This window comes from Pseudorca crassidens, chromosome 5, assembly GCF_039906515.1.
Source record: "Pseudorca crassidens isolate mPseCra1 chromosome 5, mPseCra1.hap1, whole genome shotgun sequence".
NCBI classification, from domain to species: Eukaryota; Metazoa; Chordata; class Mammalia; order Artiodactyla; family Delphinidae; genus Pseudorca; species Pseudorca crassidens.
In genome coordinates, this window is record NC_090300.1 from 136133669 (window position 1) to 136155959 (window position 22291).

At 44.6% G+C, this 22291-nt stretch overlaps 2 protein-coding genes across 5 annotated transcripts in view; both read right to left on the reverse strand.

The window, feature by feature from the left end:
* TIAM1 (TIAM Rac1 associated GEF 1) overlaps positions 1–22291 on the reverse strand; it is a 398067-nt gene that overhangs the window by 360826 nt on the left and 14950 nt on the right. The gene's annotated exons all lie outside the window — the stretch shown is intronic.
* The window catches only part of LOC137225380 (uncharacterized), a 132457-nt gene continuing 121832 nt past the window's right edge, over positions 11667–22291 (reverse strand). For both annotated transcript variants that reach the window (XM_067739326.1, XM_067739325.1), the window contains one exon: positions 11667–16063. In XM_067739326.1, the coding sequence (XP_067595427.1) occupies positions 15790–16063 (274 nt within the window). In that variant the 3' untranslated portion in view covers positions 11667–15789. The remainder of the gene's footprint in view (positions 16064–22291) is intronic.

Here is a 22291-nt window from a genome sequence, read left to right on the forward strand (position 1 = left end):
ACAAAGCAGAAACTAACACACCATTGTAAAGCAATTATACTCTAATAAAGATGTTAAAAAAGATAAAATAAAATAAAAGGATATACGTGGGATCTAACAAACAAACAAAAAAAACAGAAACTACAGTGAGATATCACTACATATGCATTAGGATGGCCATTATCAAAAAAGAAAATAACACATAATGGTGAGGAACGGTGGAGAAATCAGAAGCCTTGTGAACTGCTGGTGGGAATGCAAATTAGTGCAGCTGCTGTGGAAAATAGTGTGGCATTTCCTCAAAAAATTAGACGTAGAGGGCTTCCCTGGTGGCGCAGTGGTTAAGAGTCCACCTGCCGATGCAGGGGACACGGGTTCGAGCCCTGGTCCGGGAGGATCCCACATGCCTCAGAGTAAGTGAGCCCGTGAGCCACAACTACGGAGCCCACGTGCCACAACTGCTGAGGTCCGCGCGCCTAGAGCCGGTGCTCCACAACGAGAGAAGTCACCACAATGAGAAGCCCACACACTGCTACGAAGAGTAGCCCCCGCTCACTGCAACTAGAGAAAGCCCGCGTGCAGCAACGAAGACCCAATGCAGCCAAAAATAAATAAATAAATAAATTTATTTTAAAAAAAAATTAAACAGAATTATCATGAATGATCCAGCAATTCACTTATGGGTATCCACTCAAAAGAACTGAAAGCAGGGACTCAGACAGATATTTGTACACCCATGTTTATACCAGCATTATTCACGTTAGTCAAGATGTGGAAAAAATCAAAGTATCTTATCCGATAAACAGATACAAAATGTGCTATGCACATACAATGGAATATTGTTTAGCCTTGAAGGAAGGAAATGATGACACATCTACGATCCAGATGAAAACTTGAGGACATTATGCTAAGTGAAATCAGCCGATCACAAAAGGACAGATACTATATGACTCCACTTATATGAAGTATCTAGGATAGTCAAGCTCGTAGACCCAGGGAGTAAAATGGTAGCTGCCAGAGGAAGGAGGAATGTGGAGTTATAGTTTAATGGGTATGGAGCTTCAGTTTGGGACTTCCCTGGTGGCGCAGTGGTTGAGAGTCCGCCTGCCAATGCAGGGGACACGGGTTCGAGCCCTGGTCTGGGAAGATCCCACGTGCCGCGGAGCAACTACGCCCGTGAGCCACAGCTACTGAGCCTGCGCGTCTGGAGCCTGTGCTCCACAACAAGAGAGGCTGCGACAGTGAGAGGCCCACGCACCGCGATGAAGAGTGGCCCCCGCTCGCCGCAACTAGAGAAAGCCCTCGCACAGAAACGCGGACCCAACACAGCCAAAAATTAAATAAATAAATTTATTTTAAAAAAAAAAAGTTCTGGAGATGGATGGTGGTGATGGTTGTACTACAATGTGAATGTATTTAATGTCACTGAAAACACTTGAAAATGGTTAAAATGGTAAATTTTATGTTTTATATAATACCACAGTAAAATAAAAAACAAAACAAACAAACACTAGCAATAGCTGTTTAAGAACTACGAGTTTAGGGACGTCCCTGGTGGCGCAGTGGTTAAGACTCTGCACTCCCAAGGCAGGGGGCCCAGGGTTCGATCCCTGGTCAGGGAACTAGAGCCCACATGCATGCTGCAACTAACAGTTCGCATGCCACAACTAAGGAGCCCTTGAGCCGCAACTAAGGAGCCTTTGAGCAGCAACTAAGGAGCCCACCCAGCACAAGCAAATAAATAAAATACTTTTTTAAAAAAAGAATGAGTTTAATGTATAACTGAATCACTTTGCTGTACACCTGAAACACTGTAAATCAAATATACTTCAATTTAAAAAAAGAAAAAGAATGAAGAGTTTATGGATGAGGTTTTATTTTTCCTTTCTTTTGAGTTTTAAATTTCCATTCATGAAATTTGTCTTTAAAAAAAAGGTATCAGTGGTATTAAATATCAAAAGAGAAAAACGTGACCATCCTAGGGCAGGTGAACTCATTTAGGACCCACTGCTTCAGGGATTCATGGAATTCCCGTGATAATGATCTTTCCCACTTCTGTAATATGAATTATCACAAAGTGAAAACCCAATTCCCTCTCCGTGTTTATGAAAGCCATTCTTCTCAGACAGCTGAAGCAACAAAGCCAGCCAAAAGCACTTCCCAGCCGTCCAACTGGAGATTTATGTTGCATATAAACATAAAGAAACATTATGTAACACAGGCTGTGGGGCAGGAGAAGGAACTCTGGTCTTGGAATCAGAAGCCGAATTCGAGACCTGCTTTGCCCACCAACTCCCCACACTGGACCAATTAAAAACGCCCCAGGTTTCTGCCACCTTTTCCATGGGTGAAGCAACACCTGCTTCATAATGAGACAATGAATCCTGGAAAGGACCCACACCTTACTAACGTCAGCGGTTTATACACAGCATGAGTGAAAGAACACAGCCCGCCACAGAGCAGGTGCTTAATAAACGATGCATGCTTGCTTCCTCTCCTTGCCTAAGTACATGAACTCACACATCAAGTGGCTTTATGCCTGCTTATTATTCCTGAACTTCTTAAGAAGGGATAGATTGTTAGATTTACTCTTAATTACCTCAACTTTGCCATCTTCTCTGAAAAAAAAACCCTCATTCTAAAATTCTTAATGAGGTTGGCTTTCTATTTTATGGTCAGATAACAAGAAATAACAGAAAGTTGGCAAAATACCAAGCTGGAAGTCTTAGTTTAAATTACTCACCCGCAGCGCCCCCCTCCCCCCCCAAAAAAAACAGTTTCTAGAGTTTTTTTTAAAGTTCATATTCTGAAATTTCAGAAAACAGAAGGCTCCAGTACTCACTTCTGTGTGACCTTGGGCAAATTACTTAACCTCTCTGAGCCTTGGTTTTCACATCACAAAGGATGATGTGAAACACACATATGCAACTGAACCTCTAAGAAGTAAAGGTGAGCAAAAACTCCAGTTGTTAAGAAATAAATAATGTTCCTACCATGAAATTACCGAACACACTTAAGTTCTAGGGAAGCCAGTGTTTCTAAGCCTCAGGCTCAGTAGTGAGTGAAATGGACCACCAGTCCTCTAAAAGGATGCTCTAGCACCAATGGTCTGCAACATTTCGAAGACCCATGTTTTCAACTGACGCAGTCCTCTGTGCACAGTTTTATCCAAATGGGATCATTGGCAGTAACATATCAATAGTTGAAAATAGTGATAAGTAGAAGTTTCTTTCGCTTCAACCAATTTAAATAGCAAATTAAGGGAATTCCCTGGCGGTCCAGTGGTTAGGACTTCGAGCTTTCATTGCCGAGGGCACGGGTTCAATCCCTGGTTGGGGAACTAAGATCCCGCAGGCTGCGTGGTGTGGCCAAAAAAAATAAAAATTCAAAAAAAAATGACAATTTTGTTTCCCCATTCCAGTAACCATACCACCCAGGAGCCCAACGTGACACGCTTTTAAGCTACGACCGCAAAATCTATTGTTTAAGTTTAGGAGCAGCCACTGTAATTCTTCATCCACCTGTAAAACAAATCTTTAAATTTTAGCACATTCTCAACCATTCTCAGTGAACCATTACCATTCAGGGCTTTGAACAGCTTTGTCCTGGCACCCAACACCATTTTTTAAACAGCAGTAACTCCACTGCAAAATAAGATTTCTCTTTTCAGTTTTTCACACCTTACCAAAGGTACCAACAAAGAGAAGTAAGTCAAATAAAACATCTAAGTTATATTTATTTTCTCTCTACAATGTTATCAAACAACAGAGCTACAGCACTAAGACATAAAAAGAGTGCCCCAAAACTTTATTAGGTGCAGTTTTCACTAAATATAGTTAATGAACTGAAGAGTTAAATAAAATGCTTTTGCAAAAAAAAGTCCCAAATAGTGCAATTAAGACAGTTCTGCGGGAACACAATGCATTTCTATAAGCAGCAGAAACCCCTTCTCAACTGAGACAAGTCACATGAACCGCTCAGGTAAGACTCTTTTAAGGAAAATGTCTAGACTTTGAAAAAGCAGAAAAAGACCATTATTTCAGAGGATGGTGCGATGAAATAACAGGACTCCAGGACAACCCTGGACACAGTCTGTAGAGCTTCTAGGCTAACTGTGTGACTGTGGGCAAATCTCTGAACGTGTCTGCTCACCAATAACATGGATAATACTACATACCCAGCTTCGCCTCCAAGTATCCCAATTCCCATTGCTCAGGTGAAACAAACTCAGGGTCAAATTTCAGGGCTAGTCAATGTCAGAACCAGGACTCAAAAGTCTATTCTGGGGCTTCCCTGGTGGCGCAGTGGTTGGGAGTCCGCCTGCCGATGCAGGAGACACAGGTTCGTGCCCCGGTCCGGGAAGATCCCACATGCCGCGGAGCGGCTGGGCCCGTGAGCCATGGCCGCTGAGCCTGCGCGTCCGGAGCCTGTGCTCCACAACGGGCCACAGCAGTGAGAGGCCCGCGTAACGCAAGAAATAAAAATAAAAAAGTCTATTCTGTCTAATTCCAAAGTCCAGTGCTCTCTCCTTGCTACATGGCAAGAAGCAACAAGATTTCCCTTCATTTGCTGGTGATGGTTTTGATCCTGAGAGCTCTGAAACAGGAAAATGGAAGATCCAATAGGAAATGAGGAAATATAATCGGAATTTATTCTCTGCCAAGATTAACAAGCAAATGAGCTGAAGTGTATTGAGCCCACACTCTGCCCAAGTGTTTTATATTCCATCTGCTCACGTAATGCCCCTTCAGGTAATTCATTAGAGCAAAAACTTACACAACACTTAATGTCCGCCTTGCACTATCCCAGGCTTTTAGCATATCTGGGAGGAGCCATTGACTCCTCCCAACAATCCTATTTTACAGATGAGCCAACTGAGGCAGAGTCAAGTGACCTGCCCCAAATCACACAGCTCACAGTGATAGGGCAGATTCAAACCCAGGCAGCTTGGTCCCAGAGCCGTGCTATTAACCCCTACACCAGGGACATTTACTATCCCCCATCTTCCATGTGAAGATAGAATTTGAGGGGGCGAGATGTAAAATTGCTGACCCAAGTGAATCTGGTCAGCTTGGCCTCATCACTTGGTAACTGCAAACCTGGTCTACCTGACCTCATCACCTGGGCACTTACCACCGTGCTGTGCTTTTAGGCCTGGCTGGCAGAGGTGACGCCCATGCAGCACCACTGGGCCTGGAGGCAGGTGAGTTACCAAACAGGATCAGATGTGCGTTCTCTCAGCAGCAGACTGAGAAGGGGGAAGAATGGAAAGAAAGTAGAAGCAGTGGAGAGCAGGCAGCACAACCAAATGAGGTCAAAGGCCCAGTCACCTGTTTTGACTGACTCTGTTGAATGCATCCTGCATTGCGGAAACTTCTGGAAACTTCTAGACCAGCTTACATGTAACTATTTTGTCTGTGGTCAGGGGCACTATGAGCTGAGTTCATTTAGCAAATTAATGACCTTCTACACCTTTTAAGTCAATCTGAATAGAGAAAGAACTATTCACTAGATCACCTGGAGAGGAAGTCCCCCAGGAAGTCCCATGACTCCCCTTCCTTCTAAGACAATATGACGACGCTTCTCAACTTTCACACAGACCTCGAGGCCCATACAAGGGAATCCTTCTGGTGAGTTTGGGGTTACATAGATCTTCATGTACTTTACCTTCATAGCATCTGTGTGGGAATCTCAAAAGCTTGTGGTCTCTGTGTTTCTTTTTTTTTTTTTTTTTTTTGTGGTACACGGGCCTCTCACTATTGTGGCCTCTCCCGTTGTGGAGCACAGGCTCCGGACGCGCAGGCTCAGCGGCCATGGCTCACGGGCCCAGCCGCTCCGCGGCATGTGGGATCTTCCCAGACCGGGGCACGAACCCGTGTCCCCTGCATCGGCAGGCGGACTCTCAACCACTGCGCCACCAGGGAAGCCCTCTCCGTGTGTTTCTTGATCTTGATCTTCTGTCAAACTTTTAAGAACTTCCAAAGATGTCCAGGCCACCCACTCGGGACGAGGCACCGGAGAAGCAGGTTCCAGCACAGAGAATCCATTTGACACACTCTTGCGTCACCCCAGCAAGAGCTGGAGCTAGAAGCTCCCCAAAGCAATACAGAGCCCCCCACCAAATTCCTCATACCTCCTGTCTCTGTTAACCTAGCAGCCTGGGTCTCCTGGCCTCGCGTTGAACTGAGACCCCTCATCCCACCCACTGGAAAGCATTCGTGCTGACACAGGCATTTTCTAGAAAGCAAGTTTCGGTAGAGAGAGGATGGGGGAAACCCAAGTTATTAGACTCTTCGGGCAGGTTACCTGCCTCTCAACTTTGCAGGAAACCTGTGCCATACTTACAATGCCTCGTGGAAACTTCTAAAAATAAAAGGTCTCGACGCTTGGCAGAGGCAATTTAAAGCTCCAATTTATGATTTCAATAACAAACAGTTATTGAGTACCCACTAAGGTCAAGACAAAGATGAGTAACACATTCAAAGAGCATGCAGTGTACACACTGCTATATTTAAAACAGATAACCAACAAGGACCTACTGTAGAGCACAGGGAACTCTGCTCAGTACTCTGGAATGACCTAAATGGGAAAAGAATTTGAAAAAGAATAGATATATGTCTAACTGAATCGTTTGGCTGTACACCTGAAACTAACACTGCACTGTTAATCAACTATACTCCAGTATAAAATAAAAATTAAAAAAATAAAATAAAAACAAAGAGCATGCAGATCTAGGAAGCAAAAAGCAGGCATTTTTGCCAGTTCCCCCTTTGCCCTGATGGATCTCAGAGCTAACTTTCCCGACTGTAGCCATTTACTCCTGGGCAAGTGCTGACCCTCCCAAAGGTATAGAAAGGATCTCAGAGGTCACCAAGTCCAACCCCAAACTGGAACCTCCTCCACATCTCCCATCTCCCAGTCTCCACCCCCTAAGCTCCTAGTGGCCAGTCAACAGTCTCCCAATGCTCGTCTCTGACCAAGCCCATCACAGTCCTTCAGAAAGAAATTCTCCCCCAAGAAAATGTCTTCCTTGCCTACACAAACAGAAACAGACTGGAAGCTCCGCGTCAGTTCATCCCAACAGTCTGTCGATACACGCATGACAGGGTTAATATATCTGAGATGGGAAGCCTCAAACAGGGATGATTCTAAGCTTCCCAGCACAGAAGGGGGTGGATGGTGGATGAGACCTCAGTATTTAAACACCAAGTCATTCATTCACAGAAAGAACTAGATTACTAGGGAGAGTAGGGACTGAAGGGGGGTGAAGGGAGTGATGATCAATAAAGATATTTCTTCCAGAGTAGGCAGGAATACCAATGCGCTAAGTATACCGACTTGTATTTAAAATATTTCTCCAGGGCTTCCCTGGTGGTGCTGTGGTTAAGAATCCGCCTGCCAATGCAGGGGACACAGGTTCGAGCCCTGGTCGGGGAAGATCCCACATGCCGTGGAGCAGCTAAGCCCGTGCGCCACAACTGCTGAGCCTGTGCTCTAGAGCCCACAAGCCACAACTACAGAGCCCACGTGCTACAACTACTGAAGCCCGCACACCTAGAGCCCATGCTCCGTAACAAGAGAAGCCACCACAATGAGAAGCCCGTGCACTGCAACAAAGAGTAGCCCCCACTCGCTGCAACTAGAGAAAGCCCGTGTGCAGCGACGAAGACCCAAAGCAGCCAAAAATAAACAAATAAAATAAATTTATTAAAAAATAATAATAAATAAAATATTTCTCCAGGGACTTCCCTGGCGGTCCAGTGGCTAAGACACCACACTTCCACTGTGGGGGGTACAGGTTTGATCCCTGGTCAGGGAATTAAGATCCCACATGCCTCACAGGTGGCCAAATAAATACAATCTACTTAACATACGTGTCTTGTAAGATAGATAGATAGATAAATAAATAAATAAAATATTTCTCCAGATAAAAATTCACTTGTATTCATTATGTCCTTTTAGGAAACAGGAAGAATATAAATTACGGAAGTTAAATCCCTCTTTAACCCTTCAGCCAGATATTTATTGAGTCCAGTCATGGTGGAAAGTGGAGTCATGAACTGTGCCCTCAAAGAGTCCTCAGCCTCATTGGATTAGGGAGAGAAAGCGAATGCAGATAGAACAATTAAGAAACAATAACCACTGTAATTATGGTCTGGCTTGAGTTCCAAGGGTAAGATTTCAGACACTGGAGGAGTGTGGTCCAGTCACCAGCTCTTTAATACTTTGACTAAAGCCAGAACCAAGCAGCGGAAGCTGTCAGCAAAACATTCTCTTCTTTATCTCCAAGTATATCTTCTCTATCAGCAAATGGATTTCCTTTCAGGCAGTTTAAGACCTTGTGGGCCAGGGTTACCTGCCCAGTTCAGGCCAGAAGGAAACAAAGGAAACAAATTAGGTCACCCATCCAACAATCCTCCTCTCCCCAAAATAGTTCCTCTTCAAATGTAGAGAGCGACAGGCATTGCAAAGCCGCTATACAGACGTGTTTATAAACTTGAAGCCTCTAACCTCCAACTTACTCACCTTTCCTCCCTCAGTTCCACGGAAAGCCTCTCTCAGGCCCCTTTCTTCTCAGGCGAGTGTCCACAAGAGCCAATGCAAGATGCTCTCAGGGGGAAGAGTCGACCCTCTGTGACCCCTGTCAGTTTCCCTCACCTCCATCAAGGACGTCACATCATTTACTGGTCATCATCTTTGCTTAAGTAAGGAGCTATCATTGCTTATGTAACCCCCCCTGCAAACATTTATTTACTCTCACATGTCGGAAGGCAAGAAGATAATATGGCATTGATACAACCACATCAGGAAACTCAAATGTGAAACTCTGTCCTGCATCAGCTCTGCTGTGCTTGACGTCACCATTTTTCTCCCAGTTCTTATCTAGTGTCAACGCCATCTCCCAGGGCAACCTCATCTGGTAGGGTCTCCTCTGAACTCATATTGAAAAGGTTCTGAGTATGATCTATACTGAGTTCAGGGACAGTTAACGTTTTTACAGCTGAAGTTCACTCCCAAGCAAAGGTCTCTATCTACATCTCTAACTGTCGGGCCATTTTACAGATAAGGAAGTTGAGGCTGAGAAATGAAGCAACTTGGCCAAGATCGCCCAGAGACCTGAACAGACATCTAGCTCCCCAAGTCGCTGCTCTTCACCCTCGAGGTAATCCTGTTTCCCATCATAAGACTGTCGTTTTTCAAACTGGCAAATGCAAGTTGGCTCAGAGCACTAAAGCATTATGCATATGATTATGAAGCTCCTAGGAAGCCGCAGGGCCGTGAAGGCGGGAGATCTATAAACCTATAAACTGTCGGGTACCCCAGGGACCGATGGCAGGATCCCTGCTGGCGGACACACACCCAGAAGCAGGGCGCCTTCTGATCCACACTGAGTGGGCAGCTGCTCCCACCAGCTGGTCAGCCACGCTTCCAGTTCCTAGAACCAACCTCCAAGATCCTGGACCCCTGGCCACCCTCGGGGTCCAGAGACAAAGCAAATGGAAGCAAACGAGCAAATGATTTTAGAGGAACACACCTCTTATCAGTTTACCTTTAAGGCCGGGCCTTATAAACACAGCAGGGCTGGCCCTACTCCTGAGTAATACATTTAGGGGTCAAAAAAAATAAACGACTACTACTGACTATCAAGAACAAGAAACAGAACTTAACAGTTCTGGCTCCAAGTCAATCACAGCGCCACTGACTTACACCCCACAGAGCACACTACCATGGCTAATTTCTCTCCAGATGGCGGCTTGTACTTTTCCAGGCAGAATCTCATCTCCCCAAGCCCTGCCTCACCTTTTCTACAGCTCTTTGTGTTAACCCAACGTCCTCTGTGTGCAGAGGGCTTTGCAACACCTCCAAATTTTCTGCCACCTCCAGATTTAATTAGCAAACTGTTTACTCCCCCTTCACTGTTCGGAATATCTTAAGTAAAACCAGGCCTCCACTGAGCCCATGGGTACTCCACCCTGGGCCTCCTTCCAATCGGCTCCCTGCTGCAATAGTGTTTGCCCAGCTCCAACCCTGGGTCTGGCTCTTGTCCAAGGCAAGTCTGTGCTGTGAGCCAGCCACTGGGTACCACGTGAGGGCCTTCCAGCCCTGCGGCTGCCTTAGTGAGAGGAGGCTGTGCAGAAGGAAGGGGAGAGGTGGCCAAATAAAAATAAATAAATAAATAAAGTGACACTCAGTTAAGGCAAGGCTTTATTGGTTTAAAAAAAAAAAAAAAAAGGTGCAGCCAGGCCAGCTGAACATGCATTTTTTTAGGACTTCTCCATGTGACCTATACCTTAGAGGAAAAAAAGCAGGGAGAGTGATGGTGAAAAGAATGGAGAGAGTGGGTTCAGAAGGGGAAAGAGGGCAGATAAGAAGCAAAATGAATGATCTGCTTTCTTTTTTTTTTTCGGTACGCGGGCCTCTCACTGTTGTGGCCTCTCCCGTTGCGGAGCACAGGCTCCGGACGCGCAGGATCAGCTGCCATGGCTCACGGGCCCAGCCGCCCCGCGGCATGTGGGATCTTCCCGGACCGGGGCACGAACCCGCGTCCCCTGCATCGGCAGGTGGACTCTCAACCACTGAGCCACTAGGGAAGCCCTGTTTTTTTTTTAATGAACCAGAAACTATAGCCATTAACAAACACAAACTGAACATGTTATTTTATGTTCAACAATACAGGAGTTAAAAATATAAAACAAGATCTCCCCTTGCAAGGATTTTGGCATCGATCAGGAGAAACAAATCAGCAACCAACAGCGAGGGAAATAAACATGAAACCAACAGCGAGCCGCGCAAATAGGCATTAAGTTCATTCTTCTACATGCAGTTTAATGATGCAAGGACTAACGAATTATTCGGCCATGGGGCAGGAGTGGAGAAGGCAGAGAAACATCCCTCGAAAACAACTACAACCAGGCACAATCTTGGATGCCTCCCCCGAACAGCCCAACACCGATGGACCATTATGCATACGACAAAGCAATGCATGAGATCTCGTCATGATACACTGCACCTCCGCTCCTTCACTATGCTACTGCTTCTACACTCATGATTAATTTCTCTTAAAACTATTTTAGGATTTTATGACGACTCTTACTTCTTTATTCTTAAGCTTTTAAAAGGAAGTCAAGCAATTAAATATGCAATGCTATTATTATCCATAAAATGTGCTGCTAGCGTGTCTACCCGATCATCTAAATTTGCCTTAATTAATTTTCTGCTGCAGAGAAAATTCCTCTGTCCTTCCAGGGAGCTGGTTATGAAAACTCACTGTAAGTCACTCTCCCTTCCATTTGTCATTTTGAAGCCAGCCACAGCCTGGCTTCAAACACACTTTGGAGAGCCCGTCAGAACTAAGAGATTCCTGAAATAAGAGAGACTCCACCCACTCTAGCAGGTGATCCTGGGAAGATACAAAAGCAGCCGTGGTGACCGGTGCTATCCAATAAAAAACATCTTCAATGTTCTAGTAGCTACATTTTTAAAAAGTGAAAAGGTTAAATTAATAACCTATTTTATTCAACCCCGTATATCACCAATATTATTTTAACATATAATAAATTATAATTATAATAAATCAATATAAAATTATTCATGAGATATCTTACATTCTTCTCTTTTCTACTCAGTTTTTGAAATCTGGGCTGGAGTTTATGCTCACAGCACAAATAATTCAGACCACCCATATGTCTTTTTTTTAATTTTATTTTATTGAAGTATAGTTGACTTACAATGTTGTGTTCATTTCTTCTGCACAACAAAGTGACTCAGTTATACATATATATATATACATTCTTTTTCATATTCTTTTCCATTATGGTTTGTCACAGAACACTGAATGTAGTTCCCTGTGCTATACAACAGGACCTTGTTGTTTATCCATCCTCTATATAATAGTTTGCATCTGCTAATCTCAAACTCCCATTCCTTCCCTCCCCTACCCGCCTCTCCCTTGGCAACCACAAGTCTGTTCTCTGTATCTGTGAGTCTGTTGTTTCGTAGATATGTTGATTTGTATTGTACTTTAGATTCCACATATAAGTGATATCATACGGTATTTGTCTTTTTCTGGGTTACTCTGCTTAGTATGATAATCTCTAGGTCCATCTTCCATCTATGTTGTTGCCAATGGCATTATTTCATTCTTTTTTATATATATGTACGCATCTTCTTTATCCATTCATCTGTCAGTGGACATTTAGGTTGTTTCCATATCTTGGCTACTGTGAATAGCGCTGCTATGAGCATAGGGGTGCATGTAACTTTTCGAATTATAGTTTTATCTGAGTATATGCCCAGGAGTGGGACTGCTAGATCATATGGTAACTCTATTTTCAGTTTTTTGAGGAACTCCATACTATTTTCCATTGTGGCTGCATACAATTTACATTCTCACCAACAGTGTAGGAGGGTTCCCTTTTCTCCACACCCTCTCCATCATGTGTTATTTGTAGACTTTTTAATGATGGTCCTACTGACCGATGTGAGGTGGTACCTCATTGTAGTTTTGATCTGCATTTCTCTAGTAATTATCGATGTTTAGCATCTTCTCCTGTGCCTATTGGCCATCTGTATGTCCTCTTTGGAGAAATCAGACAACCCATATTTCAAGGACAGTAGCCCCACGTGGCTAGTGGCCACCACAGTGGGCAGTACAGCTACAGATGCTCTATGTGTGGCCAGGAGGCAATGAGATTAGATAAAGAGTTTCTGAAGTAGGAAGGATTCCCGATCTCTCTCTTTTTTAAAAAAATACTTATTTATTTGGCTGCGCTGGGTCTTAGTTGGGACACGCAGAATCTTCTTTGCGGCATGGGGGATCTTTAGGTGTGGCATGCGGGCTGTAGTTCCCTGACCAGGGATCGAACCCGGGTCCCCTACATTGGGAACGCGGAGTCTTAATCGCTGAACCACCAGGGAAGTCCCAAGGACTCCTGATCTCTTAAGTGTCTAATCATAGGATATGCTGAACTTTTCTTTCACTCAGCCCCACCCCCACCCCAAGGGGCAAACACAACCTTCGTTCTGTCAGAAATAGCCACCTAGAATCAGGAGAACCTCGTCAGGGTCCCGATGTTCAGATCCAAAGACCTAATAATCCTCAATAGAACAGAAAACACAAGATATTTATTGAGCACCTCCTAGGTACAAGAAACCACAGTAGCGGCTGAAACAAAACGTTTCCGAACTCACTATTAACTTCTAAGCCCAAGAGGCGGGCCAGGACGTCTTTTCTTTTGTGGATCATCTGGTCTTACTAAAAAGTCGTTAACTTTCAGTGCCTGCATTGAGAAACCAAGCATCTTTAACTACAGGAAACTGAGCCCCCTGAGTTAACAGCCTGCCCTGTTCTAAGTTCCAGGACAAACCAACGCAACCAAAATCAGCGCTTAAGAATCTTCATTTCTGCCTGCCCGTCACTGAGTCTTCACCGTCCAAAGAATCCTAAAAAAACAATCACTGTCAGGGTATTTGCACTGCTTGACAGTTCTTCTCAGGGTCCTTCTTGCTCTAAGTTGATGCAGGAAGTTCTTCTTCACCCAGTTTTTTTTTATATCACCTAAAAGCTGAAGCATATTTAACTTAGCTCTGATTCCTTAAAATTCATGAAAGGTATGGACACCAAGCTTTACAGAGCTTTGTGGAAAGATGGCCCTATTTGAGGCCCTGTGGGGCTGGGAATGAGCTCGGCCCGCCATCGAAAAACCGAGGTCCCCACTCGCCCCAGCCCGTGCCATGAAGGCCGTGGTGCAGTGTGTCACCCAGGCCAGCATCACAGCATCCAAGCATCCGCATGGCCTGTTCTTCAACCAAATGTTGCACAAACAACAAATAAGGAGCAGGACTTCACTGGCGGTCCAGTGGTTAGGACTCCGAGCTTCCACTGCAGGGGGCACGGGTTCGATCCCTGGTCGGGGAACTAAGATCCCACAAGCCACGCGGCACGGCCAAAAAAAAGAAAAAAAAAAAACATGATGTAGGGAGCATTTCCAGTGCAAGAACTCCCCTTTTCCAACGTTCTATTTTACATTTCCTTTTTTGCCTATTTTCTCCATTTCACGGAGCTTGACTCCCAGTAAGATGCACAGTTGTGAAGAGTTGTTCACAGGGATGCGTTCTAACAGTGTCTATGCCCAGCCTGGGTGCAGAGTGTTCCCACCCCAGGACACCCTCCTTCCTCACTTCCCGAACCAGGTAGGGAACAGATCAGAATCTAAAGAATTCAGGATGAAATGTTTCTCTTTTCCACCAGTTTCCTATGGACCAAGTCACCCAACCATTAGTCATCACTTGATCACTATAGTCTAGTTTGAACATCAGGGGTCCAGATGATTTATGTATATATAAGGTAGTCATTTTAAAAACTCAAAGCCAAGTTATTTTATGTTTTTTAAAAATTTAAAAATAAATAAAAATCGGGATTTCCCTGGCGGTCCAGTGGTTAGGACTCCACACTTTCACTGGCGACGGCCCACGTTCAACCCCTGGTCAGGGAACTAAGATCCTACAACCTGCATGGCGTGGCCAAACATAAACAAATAAATAAATAAAAATAAAAGTAAAAAAGACCCGGGTCTCTCAGATCCCACAGGAGCTTCGGGACGGCGGCAAGTCCCTTTAATTGTTAAGTCAGCCCGCAGGCTGCTTCTCCACCAAGATCTTTCCTGCTTCCCATCACCGTGATCTCACATAGAGCTTAGACGCTCCCCACACCTCCCGTGGGCACAGAAAAGCCCCCAGACAAGGCTTTTCAGCTGACTTCAGAGTCTGAAATACAGCCCTGGCACGATCCACTGTGTGACACCTGGGAAGACAGTCAATTCATTACTCATTCTTTTCCTAAGAAAGCACCAAACTGAAGGCGTACGAGGTCCCATGCTAGGAATGGCATTGACCGAGGTCTAGAATGGGCATGCCCTCAAGGACTTCAGGGCCTCAACAGATTAACTGAAGACAATGCATTATTATGCCAGCAGAGAAGGTCCCAAAAGGCTTTCTAGAGCTGACGGTGCCTGCTCTGAGCCTTAAAAAGTAAGCCAGACGAGACCAGAAGGAGAGAAATCCAGCTCAGCAAAGAGCTTCTTGAGCTCTTACTAGGGGCCAGGCCCTCTGGAAACATCTATAGGAATTAACTCATCTACTCCTCACAACAGCCCTATGAGGTAGGTACTATTATCATCCCCATTTGACAGATGAGAAAACTGAGGCATGGAGTAAGAATATAAATTGTTCAAGGTCATTCTGTTAGTAAGTGGCCAAGCAGACAGGACAAACCCAGCCGTCCAGCTCTGGGTTACTGCCCTTCCCTCTATGGCCCAGTACCGGCACACACGGGAGCAAGTTGTGTTTGTGAATTTCTCAGCAAAGGCTGCAACCTGGATCACCTTGGAGGCCAGGAAAGTATCAATAATTTAAGTGCAAGAACCCTTCCATGAAGGGTGCCGTGAGGACAGTGGTGGACCACTGGAGCCCAGAAGAGCCATCTACGTGCATCAAATTCAGTATCACCCCAGTGCCCTTCAATCCAGACACAGCCACCCTGCTGGCAGCTGCCAATGTGTGTCCACCTCAGGGTTGAAGGGGCAAGGCTGGGGTGAGCAAGATGTGAGGCAGAAGGGACGGCACCGGGGACAGACACCAGGCCAAGAAGCTTGGACTTCGTCTGGTAAACAATGGGGACTCTGATAGAGGGACATGATCACACACATTTTAGAGGGACAGCTGAGTCCACGGGGAAAATGCGCCGAGGTGTAAAGACGAGACGGTGGGGAGGCGGACGCACGCTTCGGGAGAGAGGGCGAGGAGAGTGTATTAGTGTGCTACAGCTTCCAAAACAAAGTGCCGCAAACTGGGTGGCTGAAAACGATGCAAGTTCACTGTCTTGGTTCTGAGGTTAAAAGTCCATGATGAAGGTGTCAGCAGGGCTGCACTCCCTCCAGAGGCTCTAGGAAAGGATCCTTCTCTGTCTCTTCCAGCTTCTCTTCCAGCTTCTGGCGGCTTCCGGCAGCCCACAGCTTGTCGGGACATCACTCCGATTCCTGCTTCCACCATCACAGCCTTCTCCCGTGTGTCTGTGTCTCTGAGTCTGAAACCATGGGAGTTAGGGCCCACCCTACGCTTTCCCGCCCCCCCCAGTGACCTCCTCTTAACTAATTACATCCGCAAAGAAAAGACCTTGTTTCCAAATAAGGACACATTTTGAGGTTCCAGGGGACACGAGTTTGGGAGGGAGGGGGACCATATTCAACCCAATACCTAGGGGCCTGAACAATGGCAGGACTGAGTGGGGAGACGTAGGGAAGATATACAGCAAGATGTCGTGGAGTGAGGATGGGGTGCTATCTCTTGGAAAAGTGCAAAATTTAGAATATACACCTTTATTTACCTAAACACATAAACCTGCAAGGATTCACAAGAAACCAAGAAAAGTATATAGTTAGCTGAGGGCGTAGAAAGAAGGGGGTAAACAGGGACAGAGTGAGAGTATGACGTCTTCATGTACACCTTACTTTATTCTATGGTGTTAGAAACCGCCAGGATTGACGTTGCTCTTAGAGGCGTGCTGCCAGGAAGGGGCACAAGGGAGGCTGTGGGGTCTCAGCATGTGCTGATTCTGGATCTGAACGCTGGCTACATGAATTTATAAAAATTCATCAAGCTAGATACTTAAAATAATATATACTTTTCTACATGCATGTTACATTTCAATTTTGATTTTTTTTAAAAATAAGCATTTATAGATACAACTGTTGGTAAACAGCTTCCTATCTGCTAAATGGAGCTGACATCACCCTGTCTACAGCAAAGCTCTCCTGGCTTGATGATGTCGATAATTCTAGGGGGGGATGACACAGAAAGCTGTTGCCATGCAAATCTAATGTCACGGAATTTCACGGAACAAAGTCTACATAACGTGCTTTAAAAATCATCTTTTTTTCCCAAAAGAAATGTCAAGACAATAATGTTTTCATTAGTGCTTTCTTTGTTTCAAAAGAGATTTGGCCCCCATCCTCAAAGGATGAAATTTTAGCTGCAAGCAAGAAGGGTAGGGGAGATGGGGGCCCCTGAAAATATTTTTATGCTTTTCTCACTGAAACAAAATACCAAAAATGGATTTTCCACGAGAAGTGGCGGGAGGAGGGGCATCTGCCTGAGCTTGGGAGCTGCACACATGGTCCCTGCCCAGCTGCCAACTCCAGCCACCTACCAGGCCCTGCGTAATGGAAACACCAGATTTAAACAGGTGTCATAACAGTGAAAGGGCCCTGTAACGGGAAACGCAGAAGGCCTGGAGGAGCCGGACGGCTGGTGCGGGAGTGAGGGTTACAGCCCTGAGTGGTCCCCAGGCTCCTGGAGTCTGCCGTCCTTCGCCTCACACACACTTAAACATCCATCTGCCTTCACAAGCACACACACATCACCTATATAAAATCTCTGCACAGGAAATCTCTGCCATTCCTAAATGGTCTTGCCCAAATAAACTACCTCTGACAGAGTGCTCTGAGCTATTGGATTGCATTAAATGAGAGGAAAAACGAGAGTGGGTTAGGGATTCCACAATGAACAGTCTGCTCGGTAGGGCAGGTCACATGGACTAATCTGAGGAGGGGTATGGAATCAGCCTATCCCAGCCCCCATAACCGCCCAGGTGCTGTCACCGGCTGCTGAACGTAGATTTTGTGGATCCACGAAATCCGCATTGCGTGGCCTTGCTCGTGTCATCTCTCTCTGCTTCCCCACTTTCTCATCCATCAAATGGAATGGCAATACCCACCGCGCAAGGATTTCTTTTATTTTTCTTATATTGGAGTATAGTTGATTGACCATGTTGCATTAGTTTCAGGTGTACAGCGCAGTGATTCAGTTATCCATATACATATATCTATTCTTCTTCAAATTCTTTTCCCATTCAGGTTATTACAGAATACTGAGTAGAGGGACTTCCCTGGCGGTTCAGTGGCTGGGACTCTGCGCTTCCACTGCAGGGAGCACGGGTTCGCTCCTTGGTCGGGGAACTAAGATCCCACGTGCCACGCAGTGTAGCAAAAACAAAGAATATTGAGTAGCGTTCCCTGTGCTATACAGTAGGTCCTTGTTAGTAAGGATTTCTTAATGGTGATGTGTAAAGTAGCAAAAAGGCCCAGAACAAAAGAAAAGATCTATCAAAGGTAGCCAGTCTAACGGTCATCGTCCTAAACACCATTTATAAAACTATTACTCATTTACCTGTAAAAAAGTGACTCCTCGTTCTTTCCCAGAAGAAAGTATAAGATAAAGGGCAGCATTTGATCTGAAAGTCTCATTAATCCCCCAAAAAAGTTCAATAAGAAAAGTGTAGAAGGGGCTGCAATAAGACACTGAAAATGAAAAGAGGTGGGAAGATGGGGATAAAACTGAATTCTCTCCCCGTCCTGGTCTGCCAGGACTGCCATAACAAAGCACCACAGACGGGGCGGCTTAAACAACAGAAATGCGTTTTCTCGCAGCTCTGGAGGCTGGGAAGTCTGAGATCAAGGTGCTGGCAGGTCGGTTTCTCCTGAGGCCTCTCTCCTCATCTTGTAGATGGCTGCCTGCTCGCTGTGGGCTCACCTGGTCCTTCCTCTGTGTTCAGGCATCTCTGGTGTCTGTGCGTGTGTCCAAATTTCCTCTTTTTATAAGGACACCAGTCAGATTGGATTAGGGCCACCCTAATGACCTCATTTTACCTTACTTCTTTATAGGCTCTATTTCCAAAGGCAGTTACATTCTGAGGTACTTTGGGGTCAGGGCCTCAGTATACGAATTTGAGGGCATAAAATTAAGCCCATAACACTTCTTTATACCATAATTTGAAATGCTGAATTGCGTGTTCACAGAACTAAAGAACCCATGTGATGGAAACAACTCAAGTGCCCATCAACAGACGACTGGCTTAAGAAGATATGGTATGTATATATATACATACATACGTGCGTGTATGTGTGTGTGTGTGTGTGTGTGTGTAATGGAATACTACTAAGCCATAAAAAAGAATGAAATATTGCCATTTGCAGCAACATGCATGGACCTAAGAGAATATTATACTTAGTGAAGTCAGACAGAGAAAGACAAATATTATATGACATCACTTAAATGTGGAATCTAAAAAATAATACAAATTAATCTATATACAAAATAAAAACAGACTCAGACCAAGAAAACAAACTTATGGTTACCAAGGGGAAAGGGAGGGGAGGAGGGATAAATTAGGAGTATGGGATTAACAGATACAAACTACTATACACAAAATAGACAAACAGCAAGGACCTACTGCATAGCACAGGGAACTATGTTCAGTATCTTGTAATAACCTATAATGGAAAATAATCTGAAATATATATATATAAAACTGAATCACTTTGCTGTACACCTGGAACTAACACAACATTGTAAGTTAACTATACGTCAACAAAAAGGCAAAATGAATTGAAAAAAGAAAAGTCTTCATGCTTTTAGTTAAATTGACATCTCCCTACTAAAATATATTACAGAATCTGAAAGGAGACGGAGAAGGAGAAGAAGAAGAAGAATCCATGTGATACAAGGGATAGATGAAGGAGCAGAGAAGTTCTGCTTGGAAAGAGCTTCTGGAGTGAGACGGGGGGAGGCAAGACAGCCAACCACAAATGCTTATGGGGCAGGGTTGGCTTTGTGTCCCAACAGGACACAGTTGGCATCAACGGGAGGAGGTTTCAGGGAGACAGACCTCCATCCCCTGCAGGGAACAACTTGCTAACGATTCACTGGCTCAAGCAAGGACCAGGCTGCCCAGCATCAGCCTCTGCCGACTGCCTTTTGTACCTTCCTTTGGTGTTAACAAAGGCCAGCCTGCACGTATCTCGTGTCAACCCTACAACGTGGGAGCAGGCATCACTTGGCATCACTCCACAAAGGGACAATGGAAGGGCCAGCCTCAGAAAGGGCAGGTGACTCAGCTAATGCAAGTCAGAGCCAGGGCTGGAACCCAGCCTCTCTGCCTCTCGGTCTTCTGTTCTCCTCTCAGCTCCATAATGACAATGGCAGCAAAGGCTCACGTGACATTCCCCAGCCAGGGTGTCACAGAGAAGATTCTGGAGTTGGGAGGACCTTATCAATCCCTCCAACTCTAAAATCCCAATCTAGAGGCAATCCCAGTAGAAGCGCAGGGAATGGTGGGGAAAGACTCCTGAGGGATGATTCTCAACAGTGATGTCAGCGTCCTCAAAACCAGCCACAACTCAAATACATGACGTACTGGAAAAGGCAAGGCTACGGAGATGGCAAAAAGATCAGCGGTTGCCAGGGGCTGGGGGGAAAGAGAGATGAACAGGCAGAGCACAGAGGATTTTTAAGGCACTGAAACTACTATATGACACTATAATGGTAGTTATATGTCACTACACATTAATCCAAACACACAGAACGTGCACCAACCACCCGCGAGCCCTGATGTAAACTACGGATTCTAGGTAATGATGTGTCGGTGTTGATTGTAACCAATGCAGCACTCTGGTGAGGGCCATCGATCGTGGGGCAGGCCGTGCATGTGTGGAGACAGGGGATATACGGAAACTCTCTCAACTTTGGCTCCATTTTGCTATGAACTAAAACTGCTCTATAAACCAAACTCTATTAACAAAAAACAAACAAAAGAAAAACTAGCCGCAACAGGTCATCTACAACCATTTCACCAGCCTGGGCATCAGAACTCTTAATGTTGCATCCCAGTCGCTTTTTAAACTTTGGGTTCATAAACCCAAAGACCGGGACATTGGAAGCTAGAAAGGCTCTCGGAACAATTCTGCTTCAACCTCATTCTCTCCCAGATGAGGAATGCAAAGAAAGTTCTTCCTTGTTTTATTTTATTTATTTTGCTACAGAGAATGTAAAGGATTTAAGAGTTAAGCCAATAATGGTGTTTTCTAAAAGCTTGAAACAATGTTCAAAATCATAAACACAAAAAGTGCAGTCTACCTGAAAAGCAAAGAGAGAGATTCTTTATTATTATGTTAACAGTAACAAAGTAAAATTAAATAATTAAGACCCAGTGCAGATTAGGCATGGTGACGTTAATATACTCACACATATGAACTGATCAAGACTTTTTTTTTTTTTGATCAAAACGTTTAAAGCAGTTTTGAAACAGGAGGGAAGGGGGCAGGGCACAACCTTTGAAAGAATGACATAGCCCGAGGACATGACATAAACTGATTAGAGCCAAATGGGTCCAAGATGGCGGACAAGTCGACTTCCACTAGACCTTGAGCCTCAGTATACGCTCACTGTAACACATCAGCAAGCTAAATGACACACCCACAGGTGCCATGACAGTTCCAAGGCCAACCAAAAGGATCAAAAAGTGGGCGGTGGCCCGATTCCTGGAAATCCCCGCCCCTTCCCGAAATAGCTGGAATACTCCCCCCACTCATTAGCCTATGAAATTACCCACCCCTATAAAAACTGACAATCCCGTACCCCGGTGCCTTTCTCACCTTCTGAGATGGCCCACACTCTGTCTGTGGAATGTGTCTCTCTCTAAATAAATCCGCTTCTTACCCATCACTTTGTCTCTCACTGAATTCTTTCTGAGATGGGGCATTAAGAACCTGACCTTCATTAAGTCCTGAAACCAGGTGTGTGATGTCAGTTGGAAGACCATGGGTTTTGGCCAGGTTCCAATCCCAGCCAAGTGGGTGCGAGTCCCAGTCTGAGGTGCACAGTTTCAGTTTGGTAATTCAAGTCAAGAGCCATTTTTTAAATGTCATATTTAATACAAATACCATATCCTGAGAATTCAGCCTGAGAAAAACAAGTTTAAAAAAAAAAAGGAAAAAAGCAAAGTATACATCAAGAACTTCAAGGAATCTTAAGATAGTGATTAAAAAAAGAAACACAACAAATATTCAATTACAGGAGGATGGTTATGTAAGTGATTAGCTCACTGGAACATGTGACCATTGTAAACAACAAGTATGGACATAACCATACTTGCTTATATTTTATATACACTACTTTTATATTTTCTTAATTGATAAAAGTTTAATACCAACTTACTTTATAAAACTCAAAAGAAAATGTCTTGAAACAGATACCATACAATTATTATGTGGTCTCCCTACTGACCTGAAACGACAGAAGGCATTTAAGGAAGGGATGCTATGTCAAAAACAAAGACTAACCCAAGGGATATATGTTACTTAACAAATCTGATTGCAGAAAAACTAGTTGGTTTGCCTACTTTTGTTGTTGTGGTTGTTGGTTTTGTGTGGTTTTTTTTTTTGCTGATTTCTTTCTTTTTATTTATCAATTTGTAGAT